Source organism: Topomyia yanbarensis, chromosome 3 (genome assembly GCF_030247195.1).
Source record: "Topomyia yanbarensis strain Yona2022 chromosome 3, ASM3024719v1, whole genome shotgun sequence".
In the NCBI taxonomy this organism is placed as follows: Eukaryota; Metazoa; Arthropoda; class Insecta; order Diptera; family Culicidae; genus Topomyia; species Topomyia yanbarensis.
In genome coordinates, this window is record NC_080672.1 from 424,360,369 (window position 1) to 424,385,040 (window position 24,672).

The 24,672-nt window shown below is 37.1% G+C and overlaps 1 protein-coding gene across 9 annotated transcripts in view; it reads right to left on the reverse strand.

Annotated features, from left to right (window-relative positions):
* Positions 1–6,526: 6,526 nt before the first annotated feature.
* LOC131692479 (uncharacterized) overlaps positions 6,527–24,672 on the reverse strand; it is a 534,648-nt gene continuing 516,502 nt past the window's right edge. For all 9 annotated transcript variants that reach the window (XM_058979544.1, XM_058979545.1, XM_058979546.1 and 6 more), the window contains one exon: positions 6,527–8,966. In XM_058979544.1, the coding sequence (XP_058835527.1) occupies positions 8,880–8,966 (87 nt within the window). In that variant the 3' untranslated portion in view covers positions 6,527–8,879. The remainder of the gene's footprint in view (positions 8,967–24,672) is intronic.

Genomic DNA, 24,672 nt, shown 5'->3' on the forward strand with positions numbered 1-24,672 from the left:
TAACCTCCTAGTTTTAAGATATCCAAAATGTAAAAACATAAGTATTTGGCACCGCCAAGCTAACGCATTTGTGCCTATCAAATAAACGAAATGAATAAAAAAAAAAAAGTCTTCAACTTGTGTAAGAAATGAAACTGTCGCTTTGAAATGACAACAGCAAGTAGCAACTTGCCACTGGTCGGCGCTTCGATCGGCTAGCAACCGCTATACGGGACTTGTGTGCAAACTTGGATACAATGTTGGCTTACACATGCGAACCTGTATGCGATGGTGATGTGCAACGTATTTTCATTTAAATGTTTACACAGGTTTTTCGGGAAACTTTGTTCCAGCTTATATGTCTGTTCTCTGTGACTAGAGAGAGCAAAGCGCTACTGTCTCCATGTATTCACGGACTGAAACATGGGGTCTCGCTCTAGCATGTTATTTTGACATGTGTGTACCCGGGGCAAGAGATGTCAAACTAATGGGCCTAGCATATATGAGAGCGAGATGATAAATTTTCAGGGTTAGCAGCGACATGCGACCTCTAATAGTTATGATCTCTTTTAGTGCGACAGCTGCATGAACGGTCTGAAGTTGGTTACACTTCGAGTGCCGGACCCTGTAGACAACGCTACAGTTTGGACAGTTTGTGGGGGCTGAGTTTGAGGAGTATAGCAAAATAATAGGGATATCTGGCACTTTGATGGCTTTTTGAAGTTTTTAGCAACGTGGTCGTAGTCTTCCGCTTTTTATACACATGCAGACCTGCCAGGGCTTTTGCAGTACCTCGCCTGATGTCCGAAGTCCTTGCACCTGAAGCATCAGTAATATAAGTACCGTATTCCAACATAAAACTTCGTCAGTCAACGAGGACATACTGTGTTATAAAAACCTTTAAATGATAGGACAACTCCAGGCTAATGTTGCAACATCATGTTTCACTACTTGAAATTTATAGTTTAAGTGTTAATTTTATTATTAATTGAATTCTGAATGGAAAATATATACCTAGGTCTTACCCCGCTTTCACAAATATAACATTTTCACGCTGACAATGACCAAACCAAAACAAAAACTAAAGATAGAATTGCCTACACTGAAATGAAAATGTCTTTTGTATTCATTAGATTTCTCATATAGATCGCAACTCGCTTAGTTATGTAAAATTGATATGAACCCATATGAATGTTACTAAAAGTTCATGTTAAAACTCAGTGATATCAAATAGGTTTGAATCTTGCGCAGTCAATATAAATAAAATTAGAATAGCATATTCAAGTTATATGACTAGCTAATGATATTAGTTGTCTCATTGCTACTGGTTTGGGGAATGAAGTCTGACAAGAAAAAAAAACGAAATGGCTGACCAAGAGCAACTCTTAAGTTTGAGTAGCTCATAACTTGAAATCAGACGCAAGCTTTTGGAAAAAACGAGAAATTTTGAAGATTTGTTGCTCTTTAAAACAAACTACTTTTTTAACAACTTTTTTCTCCGTTGTGGGAGCAGTTCTCTGGCTAATGCCACAGGAAAAATCACTAGTAAATACAGGTACGTACAATGATTACGTGGTTTGACAAACTTTAAGTGGGTACTGTTGATCAAGTGAAAGAAATATGTTGTACCAGCTTTTATAAAAATTTAATAATAAAATTGATTTTTGATAAAGATTACTTGTAGTTAAACCGTAACGGAATAACAGAGATTGTAAATAGCTCTTGCGTACAAATGTAACCCACAAAACCGTTCTAGGGTTAGCCGTAAGTATTTACTTGTTCGGAACTCGTTCAAAATTCTATTAGAATCTTACTCAAGTTTCGGATGATATGCTGCTGAGAATTCCGATCGATTCTGGTAGTATTTTATGAAGAAAAGCTTCTTAGAGTGCTGTTGGAGACAATAAATATTATGATTTGCTCAGAATTTTGATGGAATCGTGCTCTTGTTTCTATAGTGAAATTCTGTCAAATATTCTAATGAAAACCCTGTTCAGAATTCTGGGGGATTTTTTGTTCTTTATTTTGACGTAATCTTTCTAACCCTTTCAGAATTGTGCTCAGGATTTTGAGCTTTTCTTGCTAATCAAATATTCAGAAGAAAGTCAGGCGGATCCTTCTGAAATGGCCAAAGCGAAGCACTTTATTTTAGTATTCACCGCAGGAAATTCCTCTAAATGGTGTAAAAATATGAGGGAACAAGGCAAATTAGGAATGCAGAATATGGGGTTAAATGAGCAGTTCGCACTATTTTTGATGCTTTCAATAGTAATGGACACCAACCTAGTTTGGACCCTATACACTTTGGACCCTATACATTTTGGACCCTGTTAATGTATTTGCCTCCTGCACTGCCAGGCTTCTCTACATTTGTTTGATTTGATGCAACAATTACAATGCTTGGGTAGTCTATTAAGTTTCAATATCATTAGTTCTACTCTAATGGCCAATTTCTTCACTGGATGAAAACCAGTTTTCACTGAAAACCAGTTTTTGGGGTGCTGGTAGCCAATTATCCGAAAACCGGTTTTCAACGAAAACCGGTTTTCATCCAAGTGAAGAAATTGGCCGTAATTGTTTAAAATTAAACAGAATCCACAGTTTTGGATATACCTATCACCGAAAACGTTTCATATTTCAATGATAGAAAGAAGGAACCTGTGGACATTTTCAAATTAGATTTAAATATGCAATTGTAATATTTTTATTGATTCTATTAGTTTGTCTGATTTGGTATTATGCCTTTTTGGTGTTTGACAAGGTTTTTTCCTACTGTTTTATCTAAATTATTATGGAAGAGTCCGAAATGTGAAAAATTCATGCTGAAAAGAAATATCATTTTCGAAGATTTCGCTTTCTTCTCAGTTAGAAAAAAGAACGCGTCGGATTTTTTAGAACCTGAAACCTTTTTCATCGAGAAGATCGCGAGCCTAAGGAAAATGTGAGTACAATTCTGCATAAGTTTTACCCATTCGGTATCCTGGATCATTTCCGCAAAAGTCGGCCGGAATTGTGAATCAAATATCGGAAGGGTTGAATGGACAGTGTGGTCCGATAAAATTTGTTCAAATTTCAGGTATTTGCTCAAGGGGCCAATTATGATCAACAGGTAGCATCACTCAGTAGCCACCGTAGTCGGAGTGTCCACTCGCGTTCGGTAAGTATGGACGAAAGATACCTATATCGCCGACTTGGAACTCACACTGCCTGCGTTACGTTCAAGTCTCTAGACAGCCAGCAATAAATGTCCAAACGAATCCAGGAAATGTGGATTATGTGTAATTGCAACCCTCACCCAGCAGCGCTCGGACGAGGATCCGCTATAGATGTCGGTGTTAACCCAACTGATCGACTTCTCTGCCAGTTCTCGACTCTTGAAGCGCCAGTTGCTGTACTGTTTGCAAGCAAGGAATATCGCTCTACTGTCAACGACCTGTTTAGTAGCTTCTTGGGCATGTATGTAACAATTAAGAGTGATCCGCTGGCCCGACCCTTCGCTACGTCCGTGTACTTAGTGTCGTCAGGCTGTGATATATGGTGTACGAATATTTTCAATCCTAATTACTTTACTCTACATTGAGCCACCAAGCAAAATAAACTTTTATTTCAACTGATTTGTTTTTTAATTAAAATGGTCCTTGAGTTAAAACAATGTTGATTTCTTATTAAATCAAAGAAAATTGCGTTAGAAGTGAATATAAAAACTTAATCCAAAGTTTTTTTTAACCCAATATATTTGGTAATTGTTTCAAACTGATCCTTTAAGTGAAACAATTTATTTTTTATTGAAACTATAAACATTCGGGTTTAGGTGGACATAAGAAAAAAATATTTCAAACAAATATTTTGTTGGAACATCCATTGAAGCAAATGATATTGATCGCTGTAACTTGTATGTATGAAACTCTCGTTCACTTTAATAGTAGACAAAGTTTGTTCCAATAAAAATTGTTTTTGGTTCAATCAAAAATTATGTTTGTTTTAACGATACCTGAAAAATTGATCTGACAATTCAATTGGTTATAATTAATCCAAAATTTGGTTAGCCCATATATAACATGAAAATTTGTTTGACATGAAATAAGAATTGATTTCCTTTACAATATTTTTTTCTGCGTGTGTCAATATACAAAACATCCATTGATATTTTTATTTCAAGAACAGTAATTTTGGAGCAAACTCGTGCATGTATTGCATTATAAAACACATGCAAGCAAATATTATTGAAGTTAACGTAATTTCACTTCCTCTAGGGGTCCCAAATTGGTTGATTATCCTAGAGGTACCAAATCATCGCGGCAATATTCAGTAATGAATCGGGGATAAAAAAGGAAGTGCTCCAGCATATAAAATTTCTTGACGAGAAAGGTCTATTGAATCCGGTTCAGGTCTGATAGAGTAGGATAACATCAAAATAGCAAGAGTTCAAAGAAAAAATGTGTCAAAAACCGGAAAGAATTTTTTATCAAAATCCTGCGCTAGATTTCATAAGAAACATAAGCGGGATTCCCTCGCTTCGTTATTTCCTAGAAGGAATGCTCCCCGCTAACCAAAGGCGCTCTCAAAATTGCTCCTGCCATGAGATGTGTTAAAAACCGCATTGATATTGGTTAGGAAGCAAGGAGCTGTATGAAACACTAGTCCTTAAAAAATGGTCCTTATTAGAACCACAAAACCATTCCCGTAAGTATTAGAATTGAAATTTTCATTTCGTATTTTGGAAAATAAATTCCCACTCATACACTGCCGCTATAAGCAGAATTGTTTCATGTTCTATGGGATTCCCCATAAATCTGAGACAATCATGCGTAGAACGACAGTGCACTACTCCCCAGTTAAACTCATTCCGGAACCGGTTCGGATTTCTGAATGGAGTCATTATGGATTCCAAATCAAATGCAACAACCGATTCCGACTCAGAAACGGTTGTTGCATTTGATTTGGAATCCATACTGACTCCATTCAGGATCCCGAATCAAATTCCGAATGGCTTGACTGGGTCGGTACTCTTTCTATGCTGTTATTTGATGGAATATGGGTATGGTTCGTAGAGCATAACTTGTGTGTTCAGCGTTGATCAATAAAGAATGCTGTAGTAGAATCATTTGTTTGTGTCGTGTTAGTTAACAACGAAAATTTACATATTCTGGAAGTTTGGGGGTGGGGGATCGAATTATTATCTTGTTTATATTAGCCCTTATCAGGGTCCAATCATGAAACAAAGAATCTTTTAATATTTTCCATTGCCGGCATCTATAGCGAAATTCAGAAATTTGGAATGAACTATGTAGTAAGAAGGTAAGCTTTCCTAACAAATATATCGAACTGAAACTCAAGTATTGTTTGTCAACTGATCTTTTCCCTATTATTATTCATTTCTTCTTCGAAATACGACATTCCAAAAATAATATAATATAATGAAAACCTTTTAGTATCTCTGAACATTTGTCGATATACCCATTTTAAGGTTGCGTAATACAAGCATAATTTTCGTTTATGGACTTTGGTATTATTATTAATGAAAATAATGTTTTGGTTTCTTTCTCCGTGGACGGTTCTAATGTTATAATTATTCGCACGCGTTTCATGCTATCGCATGCGAAAGCTTTGGAGCGTCGATAAAACTGCAAAAATTTTCTTCAACCAAACGTAACATATGTACAAATATGTTCTGAATTATTAAATATTTAAGGTTTTTTGTTTATTTAGATTGCAGTTGTTTCATTACAGTGCAGATAATGACTGCATTATTTCGGAACACATCCGAAAACAATCATTGGAGATTCATATAATTGTTACGTGGAAAAAGCTATCTTAATAAGTAACATTTCTTATAGATTTAATAAACCATCATATGCTTTAACACATTAAACATTCCATATATATTTAACAAAGTGTCACAACTCACATGCATTTCATAGGATCGCCTAATGTTTTTAATATGATAGTTATCAGATAGTTATTATAAAGTGCGCTGATAGATTTGGGTCTGACACTGGAATTTAAATGTTATATGGAAATCTAATAGAATTGAATTTGAGAGGAATGCAACTTTTAACATGATAACCATATAAGTTTGATATGCCATTGAGAGTCTAATATAGCAATCATTGGAAACTCCAATAGCGCTGAATTATATGAATGTCATATAATATGGATGTAGCAATTCCGCTCAGTGTACTTTGATTCGGAGGCGTTGCCAGTTTCAATACGGTTTGCTATTTCCAATCAGAAAGGGTGAATCAACTGAAGGTCGGCAAACCGTCAGTTCTGTGCGACAATAAGTAATGATCCTTTGTATGAGTCCTTGGAGTATTTTATTTGTATTTGATTTAATTACTTTAAGGGTGACAAGTTTTAGACTGAACGGACAAGAAGCTTTTTTTTATAATGACCCTTTAGGAAAGATCTGTTTTCCCTAGAATAGTTATCGTTCATACATTAAACAACTAAGTTAGTTACGAGATATCACGCGCCTCCGTTTAATTAAATTCAAAGTGTCAATTTTCGGTAGCTTTAGTAAGTGAAACATTCGCCGCCTTGGCCGTTTCTATAGCTTTTCGTTACGCGAGCGCACAAACTTGATTCGTTATATTTATTTTTCATTTCAAATCCTCGTGATTTAGGGTATGTGGTTCTGCTTGTATCGGCTGTTTCCCGACAACATTTTAATTCTTCACAAAATCGTAATAATAATAACAATAATAATAAATAGTAATACATATACGTTCAGCGCAATTCAGTAGCGACACCATAACTTTGTTTTAGATTTTTTTTTGCAGCTCTCCATAATCTGATCAATTTGAATAATGAAAATAGTGAAAACCGACCTCACGGTGTCTGTGTTCAAGTGGACCTCCACAGTGAAGAAGGAGAGAGAGAAGAGTTTATCAGCTGGAAAACCACGGGTGGTTTTTTTTCGTTCGATTCAGCCATGCGTTTACCAATTGCAAATATTTAGTATTCTATTATTTGTGCCACATTCTCTGATCAGCTGAATTCGTAGACCAAAAAAAAAAAAAACAATTTGTAAAATTCATCGATATGCGGCTGCGAGATTCGGTTTCCTGTTTTTTCATTCGGATGTACTCTTGTGGTGGCAATCAGCAGCCAGCTTTTGAGTATTAGCTTGCTGAGTGAACTGATGTTTTCACGGGCTTTGAATCGATTGAAAACAAAGCGAAAAAAAACAACGTGTAGCACTTATAATGCAAATGAATTTTTGAAATACAATATCATAATCCTTTTGTGTCAACGCGTTGTTGTTTTTCCCCTGTTTGGGGGTGGGGGCGGTCCGGTCGAGATAACCCACTTTGTTGTAACACGCGCTCGGACATTGGTGTTGAGTTGCCGAGTTATTTATTGGGTTGTCGATTTGTACTACAGCTTTTTTTTCTCCTGTTGGTTGAACGATGAACAGGATAGATATGTTATTTTCAATTAATGGTTTGTTGATATTAAAAGTACCACTCATTGATTTCTGTGCCGATGATAAACTGTGGAGTGATGTTTTGCGTTCTGCCTCGTGTTTATAATTAACAGCCATATTTTTGCAGGGTGTTATTTATCAGTCCGTATCATTGGCGAATTGTTTGCATTGAATGTGTTATGTATCGTGGCAATTAACTTCGAACGCCCTTCAATTACATGTGATTTGTTCTTCAAATTATACCGCCACTCAATGTACCCCTATCAAATGCTTCGCAATAACGTGAATTATTAAGAACCAGAAAATTTCATGAATAATTCAATGTTCTGTAAACACCCGATGGTGCCCCCTTGAGTGGATGGTAAATAAATGAATGATCAAAATAATTATTTTTTGTCACCAGCCCGGAATTTTTTTCGCCCTTTTCAGGCTGAAGTTCTGTATCCTGGTGGGTACCTGGGTGTCCTCTCGGTTTGCTTCGCTTCTCAGTTGACGACCACCAGCTGCGAAATTGGCAGACAGCAGAATCAGGGATGCGTCTGGTGTGAAATTCAACCCGGATTTTCTTCGTGTCCTCTGCCACAGTACCACTGCCGTCCGGTCTGCCACAAAAGTTTCCACCAACAATATCAACAATGACCGCCTATGAATAAATGAAATGTAAACCCCACTGGTTCCGGTTGGTTCTCTTTTTTTTTGCTCAACTTGCGTAATTTTTGTCCCAAACCGCCCAGTGCTCAGGCCGGTATGCAATCTTCTCTTGATTATTGTTTTATCGTTGTTTCGTCCTGCAGGCGAGAAGTGGTGCTTACTGGCCTGAATGCTTTCTCTTTCTCTCCCTCCTTTCCAGCCCTTTGCTACTTTCCATTATTCATCACTAAAAACTCATTACCAATTGAACATTTGATTAATAATTGCTTTTAACACTTGTGTTTCTCGTTTAACAACTTTTTGCTGCTACTGTTGCTTCGACCCTTTTTTTCTGATTGTATAAATATTTTAGCGTAACACGATTGCGTTTAACCTGTTTTGATTATTCATCTATTAGTAATTAAAAAGTAATTAAGCGTTAGATAGGTGTTGTATACTGAAATCGAAACAGTAGGATAAACAGTGTCCAAAAGTAGCATAGTAGTTTTGCAAGGGAAGATAATTGTTCCTGTAATTCATTCATAACATCTTAGAACAATAAAATTAGTTACAATCTTTCATGCTTAACAGTATTTGTTCAAATTTGTTTGTATACTATAATCTGTGATTCGTGTATTGCGCTTATTTCGTTGAATTTTATCAAACCGTGTGTTTTTATTTAGCTATATATTTAAAGTTTTTCGTTCCCTGTTTGTGTGTGTGTGTGTGAATATTCTATAATCTCTCTCTCTTATGACATAGTACAAGATCGCAAGAAGTGAACTGGATCGTCGACAGTGTTGTTTCGGTGTGTTGTGTTCGATTCTTGGCGTTTGTGCGTCTAACCGTGGTGTTGAGTGCCCGGCGGAGCCCGGTAGGCCGGATAAGTTTGATTCAGGGCGTTCTTGGCGAAGAAACTACTGTAATCCTACAATGGAGAAAAATAACATTGAATTAGTTACCACACTGACACGGTGTTTGATGAAATTAGAAGCAGTCGGAGTTGTCATATTTGTTGTGTACTGAAAAAGCTTTTCTCTCTGTACTTTTTCGCAGAAAAATTGTACCTTTTTGTTAGTAAAAAGTTGAATTTTGTATCAAAAGTTAACAACAAGAATTATATCTCTTTTGGTATCTAACTTGTGTATCTCACAAAACTACGATCGCATATTAGCGTTGACGTAATACCGATCGCAGATATCCACGACACTTAGGGTCAATCGCCTCTTTTTCGGCTTAAAAAAATCTCTCCAGAACCCATTCCGAGTATGTCAACTGAGCTGTGGTGACAGCTGCTTTCTAGTTCAAGGTTTGTACGACCCATCATTTTGCCGATAACTAACAGTACTATATTGTCGGAGTTAACAAACACGTGTATGCCTTTCGGGACTGTGTCGAAGAGATAACGATCTCTCGCCAATCAAAAATAGTGTAACTACCAGCACTGAGTTTTGGGGGGACCCCGTTAGTCTCCCGAAACAGGTCCGATTGATTTCCTCCAATACCTACCCTGAAACTTTGATCATTGAGGTATCCCCTTTCGAATTGGTAGTATGCCTTGGCGAAATCTAAGATGGTGATGTCCGCATGAAAGTCTATACTATTTCTCCGAACCCAGCTTAGGTGAATGCCACTACCGAATCCTTTCCGGAATGCGAACTAGTGACCGTCGAGAAGATCTTGTTCCTTGAGGAGGGCTATCAGGCGTCCGTGTACCATTCTTATCGCCGTCTTCTCAATGCAGAGGCTCATTTGGAACTCATTTAGGCTTCTTATTACTTCGCCTTTTTTGGGATGGGAATCGTGACTGCGATACTTCAGTCGTCTGGAAAGGGTATATAGGTTCCTTTGAATCCGCCTAGTAGTGCTCACTTGCTAACCGGGGCATAAATGTCTTAATAGGTGCAGCTGAGGCTTTTTCGGTTGTCATTGCTTCTGTAGTAGAATCGAGTTGGGATCCAGGAGCAGCCTGCGACAGGGTCGGGGTTGCGAGGCCAACATATGATTATACTATGGTCCGGGCAGTTGGGGAATGATTCTATAGTTCCGGGTTTGTATCGCTTACATTCTTCACTACGAATATAGTGTAATATTGTGGATCTGGAAGATTTTTTTAGTACTCCTATGCGTATGTATCGCCCTCTATTGAAATGCACACATCCGGTCGATTTAAAACTCACCAATGCAATTTTCAGGCTCTTGTAATAGCACCTTGCTTTCGTTCTGCACTTTGTTTGGTGATCTTGTGGATGCATTGGATCATTCCAACGGTCATTCCCGCATTATTGGCCAAAACACGCATCGCCGTTAATATTTATTCTTCCTAATTAGAGATATTTACCACTTTCTAATCTAGTTTCTGGTTGGAAGATCTGGGTTTTCCTAGAAGTTCATTCATAATGTTTTCCAAACGTATTTATGATGGATTTTACACACGCTTGATGAATTCCACAATGCTTGGCTAATGTTTACATGCATACACCCTTTTTAATTAACTATGTGTTCAGGTTCTTTTAGATCCAGCGAAATTTTAGATGCGAACAATTTAAGGAAGGGGGGGGGGGGGGGGGTAACGGTTTCACCGTGAAAAACAAAACACTTTTTTGCGAAGTTTTTTTAAACTTTGCGTGAAGCGAATTGACCTAAACTATTGTACATTATAGTGTATCATTTCAATAACATGTTGTAATTTTTCTATGCTAAAATATCGACAAACGACTTGGTGACGAAGCTTTTTGTAGAACGTCCCTGGAAAAAACATGATTTGCGGTGTTAGCTGCCATTCACAAACTACTCAACCGATTTCTTAAAAAATACTTAACCCCTATGTTGAGTTTTCGAGATACATTTCCAATTAGGCCATTATAAGTCTTTTTTAAAAATTATGTGCAAGCACAATTTTTTTCTGAAGGGGGAGGGGGTAAACAAGGAAGCCTATAAGGAAGCCGAATTGCATGACATGCTGTTCTTACGGTGCGTGTACTTGATTAACTTGTTCAGGATTACTCTCTCTAACAGTACCAAGAGACATATTGACCTGTACGTTGGAAGATCTCTATGTTTTCCCGGCATCGGAAGCAACATCATCTTCTGTCGCTTCCAGTTATCGGACGTATCTGGGTTCTCATGTATCGCTGTTTTCAGCACCATGTTTGGGCCTGGTCCTGGGTCCTTCTTCGTGATCATCCTCCTCACTGTACGGCAAAGATTGGTTCATGTGGCGGGAAAAACCTTTCGATGGTAACCTCTAACTTCTCCGGGTACCTTTCAGATGGTGGGCCTTTTATCTTTGCCATGCCAACTCTGTAGGCGTCTTCTCGAGAATTTCGATCGTTGGCGTTGGCTTTGTGGCAAAGCTCACCAATGCAGTCTTTCTTGTGCAGCTTGACTGCTTTGTTGAGAGCGGTTCTTGCAGCTCGTTTCCCTCTTTCGGTGTCATTAAGTGCCCTTTAACTTCTTCTTCAAGCTCGGAGGCAACTTATATGAAGATTACCGATCGTCGTATTGCCCCCGGCGACCGTTTCTCGTTTTCCCATTCCTCGGTATGGTTGCATTACCCGCCCTTGTTAGTACTGCCGTTAACTCGTTTGCATTTAGGTTGAAAAGAATGACCTCAAATCAGGTTCTTCGACGGACACGAGTTGCTGTTTTCCACCTTCATTCGTTTATATATCTCAAACTGTGTCCTGTTGCCAATGCTTGATGGTCGCTATGGGTATATCCTCCCACACTTTTCAGTCCATCTTTCCTGTCACTTCAAGGCTACAAAAATTGACATTGACAATGGATTCCTGGCTCTCCCTGTGGTAAGTGCTGATGGCAACATTGTTTGTAAGATCTACATTTAGCTTTGTAGGAGCCTTCTTGATTGCAGATGGTCAGACAAAGTCCTTTTGATCTACTAGTATAGTTAAAATTAGTCTTAAGGATTTTTGTAACGTGCTATGTAAAAAAAGAAACTGGCGTAAAAAGCTTTTGCAAATGCCGTGTCAAATAAACGTATGGAAAAAAAAGTCCTTTTGATTCCAGAATCCATCTCGACAATTTCGCAAGCTCCTGGTTCTTGGAATATTTCATAATTAAAGTCTGTTCGGTTCCTTGGAAAACCGCTTATTCGATTTTTACAAGCTTAGTCTTAAATGGTTTAGTAGCACATTTTGATCTGGTGAAGTTCATACAAATCGCACATATGGCTGCGGAAATACAGTGTGAACACTTCGATCCCCTATGAAATCTTTAAATGTCAAAAGCCTTTCGGTTAATCTCATGCATATTGAATATTGAACCACATATAAATCGCTAGGAGTCTGATTTGTTCAGATTGTTTCCTTTTAAAATAATTTTCAAATGCAACAACCGATTCTGCCTGTTGCGTTTAAAATGGAAACGATTCAGAAAGCGGTCTGTATTAGCCTTAGGATTTAAAGGACATTTGGCATTAAAAATTTCTTATGTGACCGGACGATTCATTTTGTATTTCCGCAACCATACAACCGATCCGAACGAAATTTTATGGCAGTCTATAAGAATAATATACCTTACGTTTGAAACTAAGTTTGTGAAAATCGGCCCAACCATCTCCGAGAAACTGATGTGAGTTTTTTAATTTGGAATTTTCCATTCTTCCGGGAAAATTGCTTTTATCGTGGTATCGTGAGTAATCGATGTAACTGTTATTCTGCATTTGAAAACATCCCGTGGGGCTTCCGGAACCATCAGTGGTGGCCAATGTGGCCACAGAGACTTTGAATGACTGTTAGTGACCTAGAACTACAAATCCAAGCAGTTGTGGTGACATTTTGAAAAAAATTCACCTTTTTACTTTCATCACCGTATATATTAAAATCGGGATTTGCTGCGTGCTCGTACTCATCACCCTGTAATCCCGGAACCGGCCTTGGGGGCCTCAAGAGCCATCATAGGCGGCCAATGTGGTCAAAGCGACTTCGATGGGTCATTAACGATCTAGATACGCAAATCCAAGTAATGTTGCACACATTTTAATATGTTTTGCATCATTTGGACATCATGGTGGTACCAGTTTATATGGGAATTTGCTGTGTGATCGTACACTTCAACCCTTAACTCCGGAACCGGAGGTCGGATCAATAAAAAAAATTCAATAGTGACCGATGGGAAGGTTGTACCTTTCATTTGAGACAAAGTTTGCAAATCGGTCCAACCATCTCTGAGAATAATCGGGAAGATTGTTTGACACATACATATATACATAATATGTATTACATATATACATACACACAGACACACACACATACACATACAGACTTTCTCTGATCTCGACTAACTGAGCCGAATGGTATAAGAGGGGCCTCGGTTAAAAAGTCGAAATTCCGACCGATTGCATAACCTTTCTACATGAGAAAGGGAAAACGTGACATTTTTTAAATTTTTGTTATTAGAAAAAAAAATTATTTGCCCCCTGATTTTTTTAGCGATTTTGAAGGGGGGGGGGGGTGACATAATTTTTAAAAAAGATTTGTAATGGCCTTAAGGGTTTTTTTACCCATTTTAAATAAAAATTTCTGTTTTTCACGAAAAATTCCGCCATTTTATGAGGAAAAACCCCCTAATCGAAAAATTATCTCAAAAACTCAGAGTAAGGGTTAAGTATTCTTAACATAGAATGTGTATGCAAAATTTGAAAGAAATCAGTTAAGTAGTTTTTGAATGGCTGGTAACACCGCATATCATGTTTTTTTCCAGTCGTTTGTCGATATTTTTGCATAGAAATATTACAGCATGTTATTGAAATGATACACTATAATATACAAAATTTTTGATCAATTCGCTTCACGCAAAGCTCTAACAAAATTCGCAAAAAAGTGTTTTTTCACAATGAAACGACTAAATATAAAGTTAAGTTTTGGGAAATCTCGTAGCTGGTAAAAGAGGCAAATGGACAAAAGTTTTATAATCATAAACAACGAAAAACAAGTGTAGGAGTAGAATACCTAATTCTGTCATACTGTCATAGAAATAGCGAACTCGGGAAAACACCATACAAAGTGCTCTGCCGCGTTCCACGTCAGATTGTCATGGGCATCAACGGTGTACGCCAGACTAGTTCAATTTTTGACTTTTAGCTCCACCAGGCTCTATTGATTCCTTTTATGGCCTTTAGTAATTGTGCAAATTTTGGTACCGATCGGTTGTGTTTACGGACCCTCCAAAAATTTCAAAGTTTATATGGAAATTAGTATGGAAAATCGGTTAAAATTGAAAATAAATTCTTAAAAAATCATTTCTTCAATCAATTCATGAGAACACTATATATTTCTAAAGGTATTTTTCAACTGAACACATTCGTGGAACATTGTAAGTCTGTGAAAATTCGCTGAGAAATGTTATTAACTAAAGAAGCAGCATGACTTCAAAACAAGTGGATTTTATTATTAATCATAGCAACCCTGTTGGAATAGTCCCATCGTTATACAAGTGTAAACTAGGCTTACCATCGACAGCACTCGTATGGTAGATGCAGCTATGCAAACAGGGTTGCTATGATTAATTGTAAAATCCACCTGTTTTGAAGTCATGCTGCTTCTTTAGTTAATTACTTTTCTCAGCGAATTTTCACAGACTTACAATGTTCCACGTTGCCATTATGAATAATCTGTGAAGAAGCTGTTAAGGGAGCGATCAGCTAAATATGGTAATTTTTAATTACTTGAATATGTAAATAAACTTGAACAGAATATGACCACAGAAGTTTTACAATCAAGTTCATTTTTTCGATAGCAAAAAAGCGATGAGCACCTATGAGGCTCATTGCTTGAACATTGTGTTCGAGAATCCTGAGTTCTTTCAGTCTTTTTCACTATATGTCTTCACAGTTAACATTTCGTCGCTGTTCTGCTTTCTCTATATCTCTTTAAAGTTTTCAGAATTTTGACATTTTGCTTGGTTACTCAGATGTAGGGGAAGATGGGGTAAAACGCAACTCCGGGGGAAAATTTATAGAAAAGGGTAACACTAGTTGAAAGTCCGCTATAGTAAACATACACTGTCAAAGTTTAATAACCGTACATCAATAGCAGCTCGAGAAATAAACAAAAAACAATGGATTTTCAGCTCTTATGATACTGTTTTACTTAGGGTTCGTCGCGGTGCGGATGTGGGCAGTAAATGGATTGTCCGCACCGCAACCGCAAAAAAATAATAAAACCGCACCGCTTACCGCAACCGCACTTTATTTACCACACCGCACCGCGCGGTAATGTGGTAAAATTTTTCTATTTTTAAAAATAGTGTTGAAAAATTGTTCATTTGTGTAACAATATATAATAAAAGGTTATTCTTATTCACACGAAATTTAACTTTAAGAGACTCCTCAGAATGTAATGTTTATGAAAAAATCAACTTTTGCATTTTCTATTAATAAAATTCCGTTCACTTTAGGGCAAACATTATACATTCAAAAACGTTCTACTGCAGTAATAGGAAAACTTTTATTTTAGCACCCCTTCATACAATTGAAAAAAGGGGAATAAAAATGTAATAAGAAATGAAGTTGCATATTTTTTTCTTTAAATTTTCATATTTTCAATGTTTTTGACATATGAAAATGAAATGGATGATTTTCGCATTTACGTAGTAAAACCACCGTTGATTTTTAAAGAAATTTCACCAAAAAATTTGAAGTCGAAATACCAGTACTTCTATATAGTAGCGCATATATTCTAATACCGTGAAATAAAAACATATTGTATTTCATCAATAAGAACGACGCCATATTTGACGAAAAAATTGCTCTATACATTAGGGGAGACCGGGCCTAGTTGGCGGTGTTTTCAGTTTTCAATTTTTACCGCTTTGCAAAATAGAACACGCGCCATGAAAGAGCAGACTGTTGGCAACATCTCTGATTTTTTTTTAAAGTTTATGATGCATTGTCTCCATTTTTAAAGACAAAAATATGTGACGCGGAAAACCCGCCAACTTACCCCGGCCCCGGGGTAAGTTGGCTGTGTGTGAGAATACGCCAAAAACTAAGCAATCAAATGAAGATGCAACTACTTCATGGGTCCTTTAGGAACGTGTTGAATGTCTTTTTGAGAAAACTGTATATTAACCGACATTTGCTATTATATTTCAGTTTCAATATCCCGGTTCCCGGCATTTTGACTTTGACGCGTACTCCCTATTCAAAAGCAAATTTTCGAAATTCTTCATGCAATTGGTCGGAATAAATGTCTCCTACATTGGCGAGATACACAAGAAAAAGATTTTCTTACTTTGGAGTGAATTCTAGAAATAAAATTTTTTGATGACTTTTTTGCACTGTAAATAGTACTGCTAACTTGCCCCAACCGCATATTTTATTAATTTTTTTTTACAAAATAACTTTTGTTTTTGAATAGATGTAATATCTATACGGATACTGAAAGTTCTTTTCACGCGCTATCGAAAAATATAATTATTCGGGAAATAGATTGAAAATCACCCTAAATAACGCAAAGTATTTAAAATTTAGAAAATTTACTTGGTATGCTCGAAAACACAATATCACCCACAACTTCCACCAAACAAATCATTTTGCAACAAAACACATTGGATATCGGGTTTCACATAACTTGAGGTACACAAGAATAGGCAGCGTTATATGTCTAATAGAAAAAGAGAATAAGGGATTCCGCCAACTTATCCCAACCGCCAACTAGCCCCGGGCTCCCCTACATCTAATTAGGTGTCCGGTCTCAAACGGTACAGAATTGTTGAACATTAGAAAAACTGCAAAAAATGTATGATTTGTAGCATACAGCAGAAATAATTTTTAAAAATAGGGGGTTTTACGGACAAAATATCCCAAAACTAACTTCCGCATTTTTCAAGAAACAGATGTATTCTCATTCAAAAACTAAGATTGCTCCCTTTAAAAATGCATAAAGTGTAATTTTCTAAAGGCTAGTTCGAAAGTTCAAGCATTTAATGTATTTTTCTTAATATTTTCCCAAAGAGCCAATAGCAAAAACTTCAATTGAAGTGAACGGCAGTCAAACTATGTGGTATTTGTCAAAAAAACTTAAAAAAAGCTACAAAATAGTCTGAACTAAAAAATATTAGGACTTAATTTGGTAGAAAATTATAGTAAATTTGAATGGAAGTACGCGAAAAAAAGTTATGTAGCATACTTTTTGAGAGAGTCCAATAAAATTGACTGCAGAAAAATTCACATGGAATTTACACAGCAATCAAAGAAGATAGAAATACGATGTTGATAAACGAATGATAGAATAGTCATCCTAATTTGGACTTCCTTATTTTGAAACCTTTCATACATTTGTATCCTATACTGCGAATTACTCCGAATTCGTTTGGTTTGATGAAGATAATTATATTCTTTGGGTTGTGTTTAAGTCCCAGCATAATTTGTTCATCCCTAATTCCTTTAAATTAGTCAAAATTCGCAATTGTAAAATGCATATCGAAAACGACTCATAATTCCACGATTACCAACAGAAATCGGGAGAAGTGATGCACTTTTAAATTGGATTTAAGAGTACAAATTTATTGTTTTTAAATGATCTAATAATTTTGTCTCTATTTGGATCTTGCATTTTATGTATTTGAAATGGTTAGTTTGTGAAGTTTTACTTAGAAGTATAAAATAACTAGTCCAAAATATGTAGTAAAAATAATAGCGTCAAAATATTTCGGACACAGCTAGATTTTCTTTCGTAATAGCAGGCTGTTTATCAATTTAGAATAATAAAAATAATCAATTTTTTGCGGTGCGGTTGCGGTAAAACCGCGCGGTAAAAGCTCTTTCCCGCACTGCATCTGCTGGAAAAAGTGTCCCACCGCACCGCAGATTTTGCGGTACGGGTGCGGTAAATACCGCGACGAACCCTAGTTTTACTATTGTATCAGTGCATTCCAGTTCTATTTATACCGTAGTTCAATATTCTGTCGTACTGTATATCAAAAATCTACTAAATAGTTCACTTTTTGCTAAATTTAAATCTCCATCGGGGGCAAAATGCCCTCTTCTTTGATTTTGCTGATTTTTTAATCGAAAACAGTAAAATCGTTTTGAAAACCAACTAATCGCATAACTTAAGGCTATTTAATGACACTTTTGTGAACTCCCGTCAGAAAACAAAACTACTTGCCTGTTCACCAAAACAAAAATACACGAATTGAGAGAAAAATGCAGTTTTAAGCTGAAAATATAGCATATTTGGCCACACAAATGCATTTCACCGATTGTTTATAGACCAAATAAAGCCAAAGATATGAATTAAAGTTAATAATTGATGATATTTTTCTATGGAAATTTTTCCATGCACGATTATGACACACCATACAAATTTTGTCATCAATACACACCTATGGCACGTGTGAGTGCGACCTTTGTTTACATTTATAGTAAAACTTCGCTACATAGCCAACCAATCTTCGTAATATTCGAGAGATTGATACAGAATAGATAGAAACATCAATTGTCTTCTTTGAATTGTTCATACCATTTATAAGTTTCAAGATATTCAATCTCAAACTTTAAAAATCATTTACTTAATTTTACTCGAAGTGTGCTAAATGGTGCTTGTCATAAGATAGCACAACAGCGACGAATTTCCAATGATATGAGAGCAATACAATAACGGGAAGAGCGGAAAAATAGTAAAATAGCGATCTTAGTTAAATATTTTCTCTTATTCGGAATATAATTAGCTTGCTAAAATAACGTTACAATTATTATTGCAAAGAATTGAGGATGCAGTTCACCTCAGTACCGCGATAGCTCGAAACCATCTGTATGTAAATAAATAGTAGCGTTCTTCTGTAATATCGTGTATATCGTCTCTTATATAATTAATCATGTTATTTTTAAGAATTATTGTCGAAAACTAATCGAATGTCCTAAAAATAAATATTTAAATTTAATGTGGTATTTGTTTTAAAATCCGTCCTCATGTTAATAGCTGATTCAAAATACGGCCAATTTGCATCAAAATTCGACAGCTTCATTTAGAATTAAGAATCGGTTCTCAAATCAAATTTTCTATTGATTTCCGTTAGATATAATTATTATATATACACAAAGTGTTGGGAAAGTGAGATACAGTTTCAACTATTTTAAATTGTTAACTTTTTTCAGAGGTTTGCAATTGTAGATAGGATTAGAGTGGTTTATAATTTTTTTCTTGGTGTGTGAAAACCCATATATTTGGTTTTTTCTATGTTTAGTGTCAGCCAGTTTACCTTGAAGAAGTACATTAACATCCTCTAATTCGTGTTTTAACCAGTTAACTATTTTCAAACGGGTAGAAAAGCGCAGTGTCGTCTGCGAACATTCTCGAAATGCGTTTCAAGTCAAGCTTCCCTAGGTCGCTTATGTAGAGAAGAAAAAGCAAAGGTTCAACATTACTACCCTGGGGTACTCCAACATTTATCTGGTGACGTGAGCTACAGGCATCTTCTATTTTGACAAATTGTTGTCTATTGCTCAAATAGTTACGGAAAACGTCATTTGGCACACCTCTTTTACCGTAATAATTGAGCTAGAGCAGTAGAATGTCGTCAAATTCAGTCAATTTCATTTTGAGTCAATTTCATTACCAAGGCAATCAACTAGGTCGGTAACAGTGGTTGTTGAGCTGTTTCCTAGTCTAAAACTGAAAATTATATTGCACATTGTTTGCCTTGAGGCAATCTATTGGTCTTTCGACTAGGAGTTTTTCCAGAACCTTATTAAATATTGACAAAGTTGAAATTGAACGGTAAAATTCTAAGTTGATAATCCTAATCCTTGAAGTAATATGGCACTCTGATTATTGTGATAAAAATAGACAAATTCCTTCCTCAGTGTTGCAATCGACCTAAGGTCATCGACAGTAGCATTTTTATAATTCCACATATTATAAAATCCCTCGTAACTCATAATACGGATCTCGCCATTGACTCCATATCGCATATCAAAAACTGTAGATCATAGCACAAACCATGCATGCTTATACTTTTCACTGATCTATTGAAACGAATTTTCGAGAGCATACAGGTTTCGTTTGTCATGCTTGTGTTAGAAATCCAGAACGAGAAAGGTATACAGAGTCTAAATCAATTCACTTGTCGTCCCAGCTAATCATGTTTTTGCGCACATATTGGAAACCATTCAGGTATTACGCCACATTCTTGTGAATTTCTGAAATCACCAAATCTTAGATTTTAAAAAGGGATTGAGTATTTGGAGGTTTCGCAACATGTTAGTATCGGAAACGAACGACCCTTTCTCTCAACAAAGACGGGGATCGTACTTTTAAACTTGTCCTAACGTCACCAAAATTATTTTTTAACTAATCACAAGCTTTTAGAGTCTTTCAATGATGTTACGTATTTCCTGGCCACCAAAATGATGTCTGCAATCTGATTCGAGAAATGTGGAATGAATCCCTGCTGGCTGGTATCGTCATCCTGGCGGGCGGATGGACCGACCGACCGACCGACACTGGAGGACAGCACACGTCGCGCAACAACAAAAAATGACCGAATGAATGAAAGCTAGACTTAGGATGATAAGACTTTAATCCTGTGATGCTTAGTGCTGAGTCCACATGCCGGGCTGGTTTCGCCGTACGGTTGTCCACTCGCAGAACCCGTCGATGATGTTGGAAAGCGACTGACTGCAGGTTGCTTACTTGTTTTCGATGCATTTTTTTTACACTCGTAGTTCAGGTTAAGCGTATGAGTAGAGTTATTATTTGCTATTTATTACGGAAGATATTAATTAGGAACAGTAAGCATACGAAACGGTTTTACTACCGCCGAACATCAGTTAGTATCCACAACGAAGAACTGAGCATAAATTTTCAAGCTACTTTCCATAGCACCAATTCCGGGTGTAAATTGCATTACATACATTCTATGGAAGATAACTTGCAACATGGACAAAAAATCCCTTTATTCATTTCTATTTCTGACATATTGAGTCATCCCGTAATGACGAAGGGGGAGGGGTGGGGGTAAACTCGTCAATGTTCGCTCTAATAATCAAGAATCCAAATAATATGATTATTTCGATGACGTTGTTACGCATCTGCTCATACCCCAGCTCAGTTACGGGATATTGGCGGATGAACGAGTTTTTTTTTGTATTCTGTTTGCATGATTTCTAGGTGTGTTCCATCATCGTCGCCACCCTCGGCACAGTACCGATGGTGCACTGGAACGAACGAATTCAATTTTGAATGCATTCACCGTGCAAAGCCTATGGAGCCAGACAAGCCAAACTCGATGGGTATGTTGCGACCAGTATTTTTTCGAATTTTCATCAGTGATTGGATTAAACTCTTCACGGGGTTTTTTGTTGTTGTTCGCATTCTTCACAATTTGCTAAATCAAATTATTAGTTTAGTTTCACTATCTTTTTCAAACATGAAATAATGACATTATAAGGTTTAAAATAACAATTTATGCAAGTTTTTGGTACCACCCGAATACAATTGCATCACAAACAAAAATTCCACTCATATACCGGAACCAAACTGCAAAAACCGATCAGTCAAAGGGAAACTATACCGGTAAAAAGTCCGTCGTCAATTGGTACGATGCACGAACCTGGAGGACATCATCGCCGGAATGTGTCGCAGCCAAACTGGTAAAGTTCACGTCGCGAGCTTTATTTAATTCAATACGGTTCGGTTCTGCGTGTGGGCTGTGTAAGCTGTGGAGTCGAGTTCTTGGATGCAACATTTCGGAACATTGCAGAACATTCTGTCATTCGCACCTGTTTGAATTCCCATTGAAGGCTCATGTAACTTCTCTTCGGAGCACATATTTTTATCTGGTGGACCAAACGGCCAAACCAAATTTTACTTCCCTAGACCAGTCTATTGAACGTGGGAGAATTGGGTCGATAGGACTTTAGGGAATTGCTATGAGCAACTGCCAATCAACGATGTGTAGAGTTTGTCCCTTCGAACGTAAGAGAAAGTGAAAAGTTAAAACATTATTCGGTTAGATAAAAGTAGGTTTATGTTGTTGCAGATGCAGCCGAAAATATTATTAATCATCGATAAATCCATTGTTAGTTGCTCTTTTCAACTTGTCTTCAATCATGTGTGCATTTCTAGTTAGGGCTTAGTATGATATACTGAGCCTCTCATCCTGCTAGCATAAACCCACAGTCAACAACTTTTATGTCGTATCATCGACATCCCTTCATCCTTCAACTACACACCCAATCGCATATCATCAACCAATCCCGAGCCTTGCCAACAAATCCCTGTTCCTCCCGGTGGCAAAATTGTGTAAAATTGTTATCATAATGAATGTGTGAAGCACTTTCGCTTGTGTATCGTAGAAGTAGGATTAAGTCGTTTCAAAGCTTTACATAGTTTGTGATAACCATGCGTACGCATAAATTGCTCTGTTGAGGTATGCTTCTCCACTCGTAAGAGACAATTTGTACATGGAAGACATCAAAGTCTTTTCATAGTTGATTGTACGATTACCATTTACCAACAAGTAAGTGGCACTCTCCGGTCAAATTAAGAGATAGACAGATAGATGAATGAAATGAAAATGATTTTCTAAAAAAACAAGTTCCAAATAACCTGAAATGTGTGAGAAAATAATTCAACGGAGGAAAATATGTTGACGGTGAAAATTTTCTAGGAACACTCTGATTGTTTTGACAAGGCATGCCAAGCAATCATCTAGAGCTTCATTTGAAAAAATCGTTTTTCACAAATATTTATAACATGTACAACACAAACATGGTGTGCAAAACAATAAATTATTTTCTCTAATCTGGATACTGTTAAGCTAGTCGAAGCATCATCGGGCTAATTTATTATTTTAGTGAATCGGTGAAAGTCCCAGATTTTAATATACTTAGGGTTGAAGTTGTTTTCAATACCTCTTCATGAGAATAAGCGAAATTGAATAGAGTTTTTGAAACCCCACATTTAATTCAATGCCTCTCCTAAAATGGAAATGAAATAAATTTTAGAAAATATAAAGAATACAAGCTGGACAAATCATAAACGGAGAAAAAATACAGAAATATAACAACAAAATGAAAACAAATATCGCAAATAATTAAAATTTGAAAAAAAATAAAGTACTTATCTCTCTGCTGTACAACTCCGCCTTTTGGCGAGTTATGTGAAATTCGTTGTAGTATTGTATGTTGTCACTACTGCGTACATCTTTTCGTCCCTGAAGTTTTTCGCTATTCGGAAGATGAACCCAAGCTGTCTTGATGCCTTATCCACGATGTATGACGTATGTGGTTTGAATGTTAATGCCGAATCCATGATGACTCCGAGATCTTTGATATGAGACTGTCCTGGAATGCTCGAGCCGAAGAAATGGTAGTTAAACTGAGTCGGTTGGCGTTTCCGCGTGAACGTAACGATTGAGCATTTGCTCGGGTTTAAAACCATTCTGTTTAGATCACACCACGTACTAAAGCTGTTCAGTTCCCTCTGAAGAAGCTCGGCATCGGTTTTATCCCGTATTTGTTGAAAAATTTTCATGTCGTCGGCGAAAGAAAGGCGGGGTCCTTGTAATGTGAAATTGACGTCATTAAAGTAGAGGAGGAATATTACTGGACCGAGATGGTTTCCTTGTGGTATGCCGGATGTAGCGAAGAATGATGCAGATAGACAGTCCTTAATGCTGATTTGGAGTTGCCTTCCATCGAAGTAGGAGCGAAACCAGCGCAGAAGTTGTCCATGAATGCCGAGTTTGTCCAGCTTCGCTATTGCGATATCATGGTTGATTTTGTCGAAGGCCGCAGATAGATCCATATAAATAGCATCGGTTTGCAATCCGTCAGCGAATCCATCCATTACATATGTTGTGAACGAGAGCAGGTTTGTCGTTGTCGATCGTTTAGGCATGAAACCGTGTTGGTCATCTGCAATGTAGTGTTTGCAGTGAAAGAAAATAGGATCTAACACAACCAGCTCGAACAGTTTTAATACAGCACTTAAACACGAGATTCCCCGATAATTGTCAATGTTCGATTTGTTTCCCTTTTTATGAACTGGAAACATGTGCGCTGCTTTCCAGCACGAAGGGAATGTACCAGTAGTGAGTGATAGCTCGAAGACTCGCCGAAGTGGTTCAAGAAGCCCGCTGATGCACTTTTTGACAAAAATCGAGGGAACACCATCTGGACCCGGGGAACAAGATGCTTTCAGTTTGGCATTTGCTGCAAGAATGGCAGCATTATCGACACAAATTCGGTTGATGGTTCGTCCTAGAGAAGGAGTTGAATTAGCGGCGGCAGCGACTTGTTGTGGTGGCAGGCGCTCGTTGGAAAAAACGCTTGAAAATTTGTCGGCAAATTTCCTTAGTGTCGGTGCCTAAAACTCCATTAAACGACATACAAGATGGCAAACCGGATTCCGTTCGCTGCTCGTTAACATACTTCCAGAACGACTTGGGCTTGGATTTCAGTTGACGCTCGACGTTTCGCTGGTGTCTAAAAAAGGCGCGTCTGCTTTGTTGTTTGTATTCGTGGTTGAGTTGAAAGTAGTGATTTCGTAATGCAAGTGTCTTATACTTCGAGAATTTTTTAAATGCAGCTCGTTTGTCAGATTTTAAACGTCTAAGGACGGTTGATTGCCAGGGAGGGTGTTCATCGGGACTAATTGTTCGTT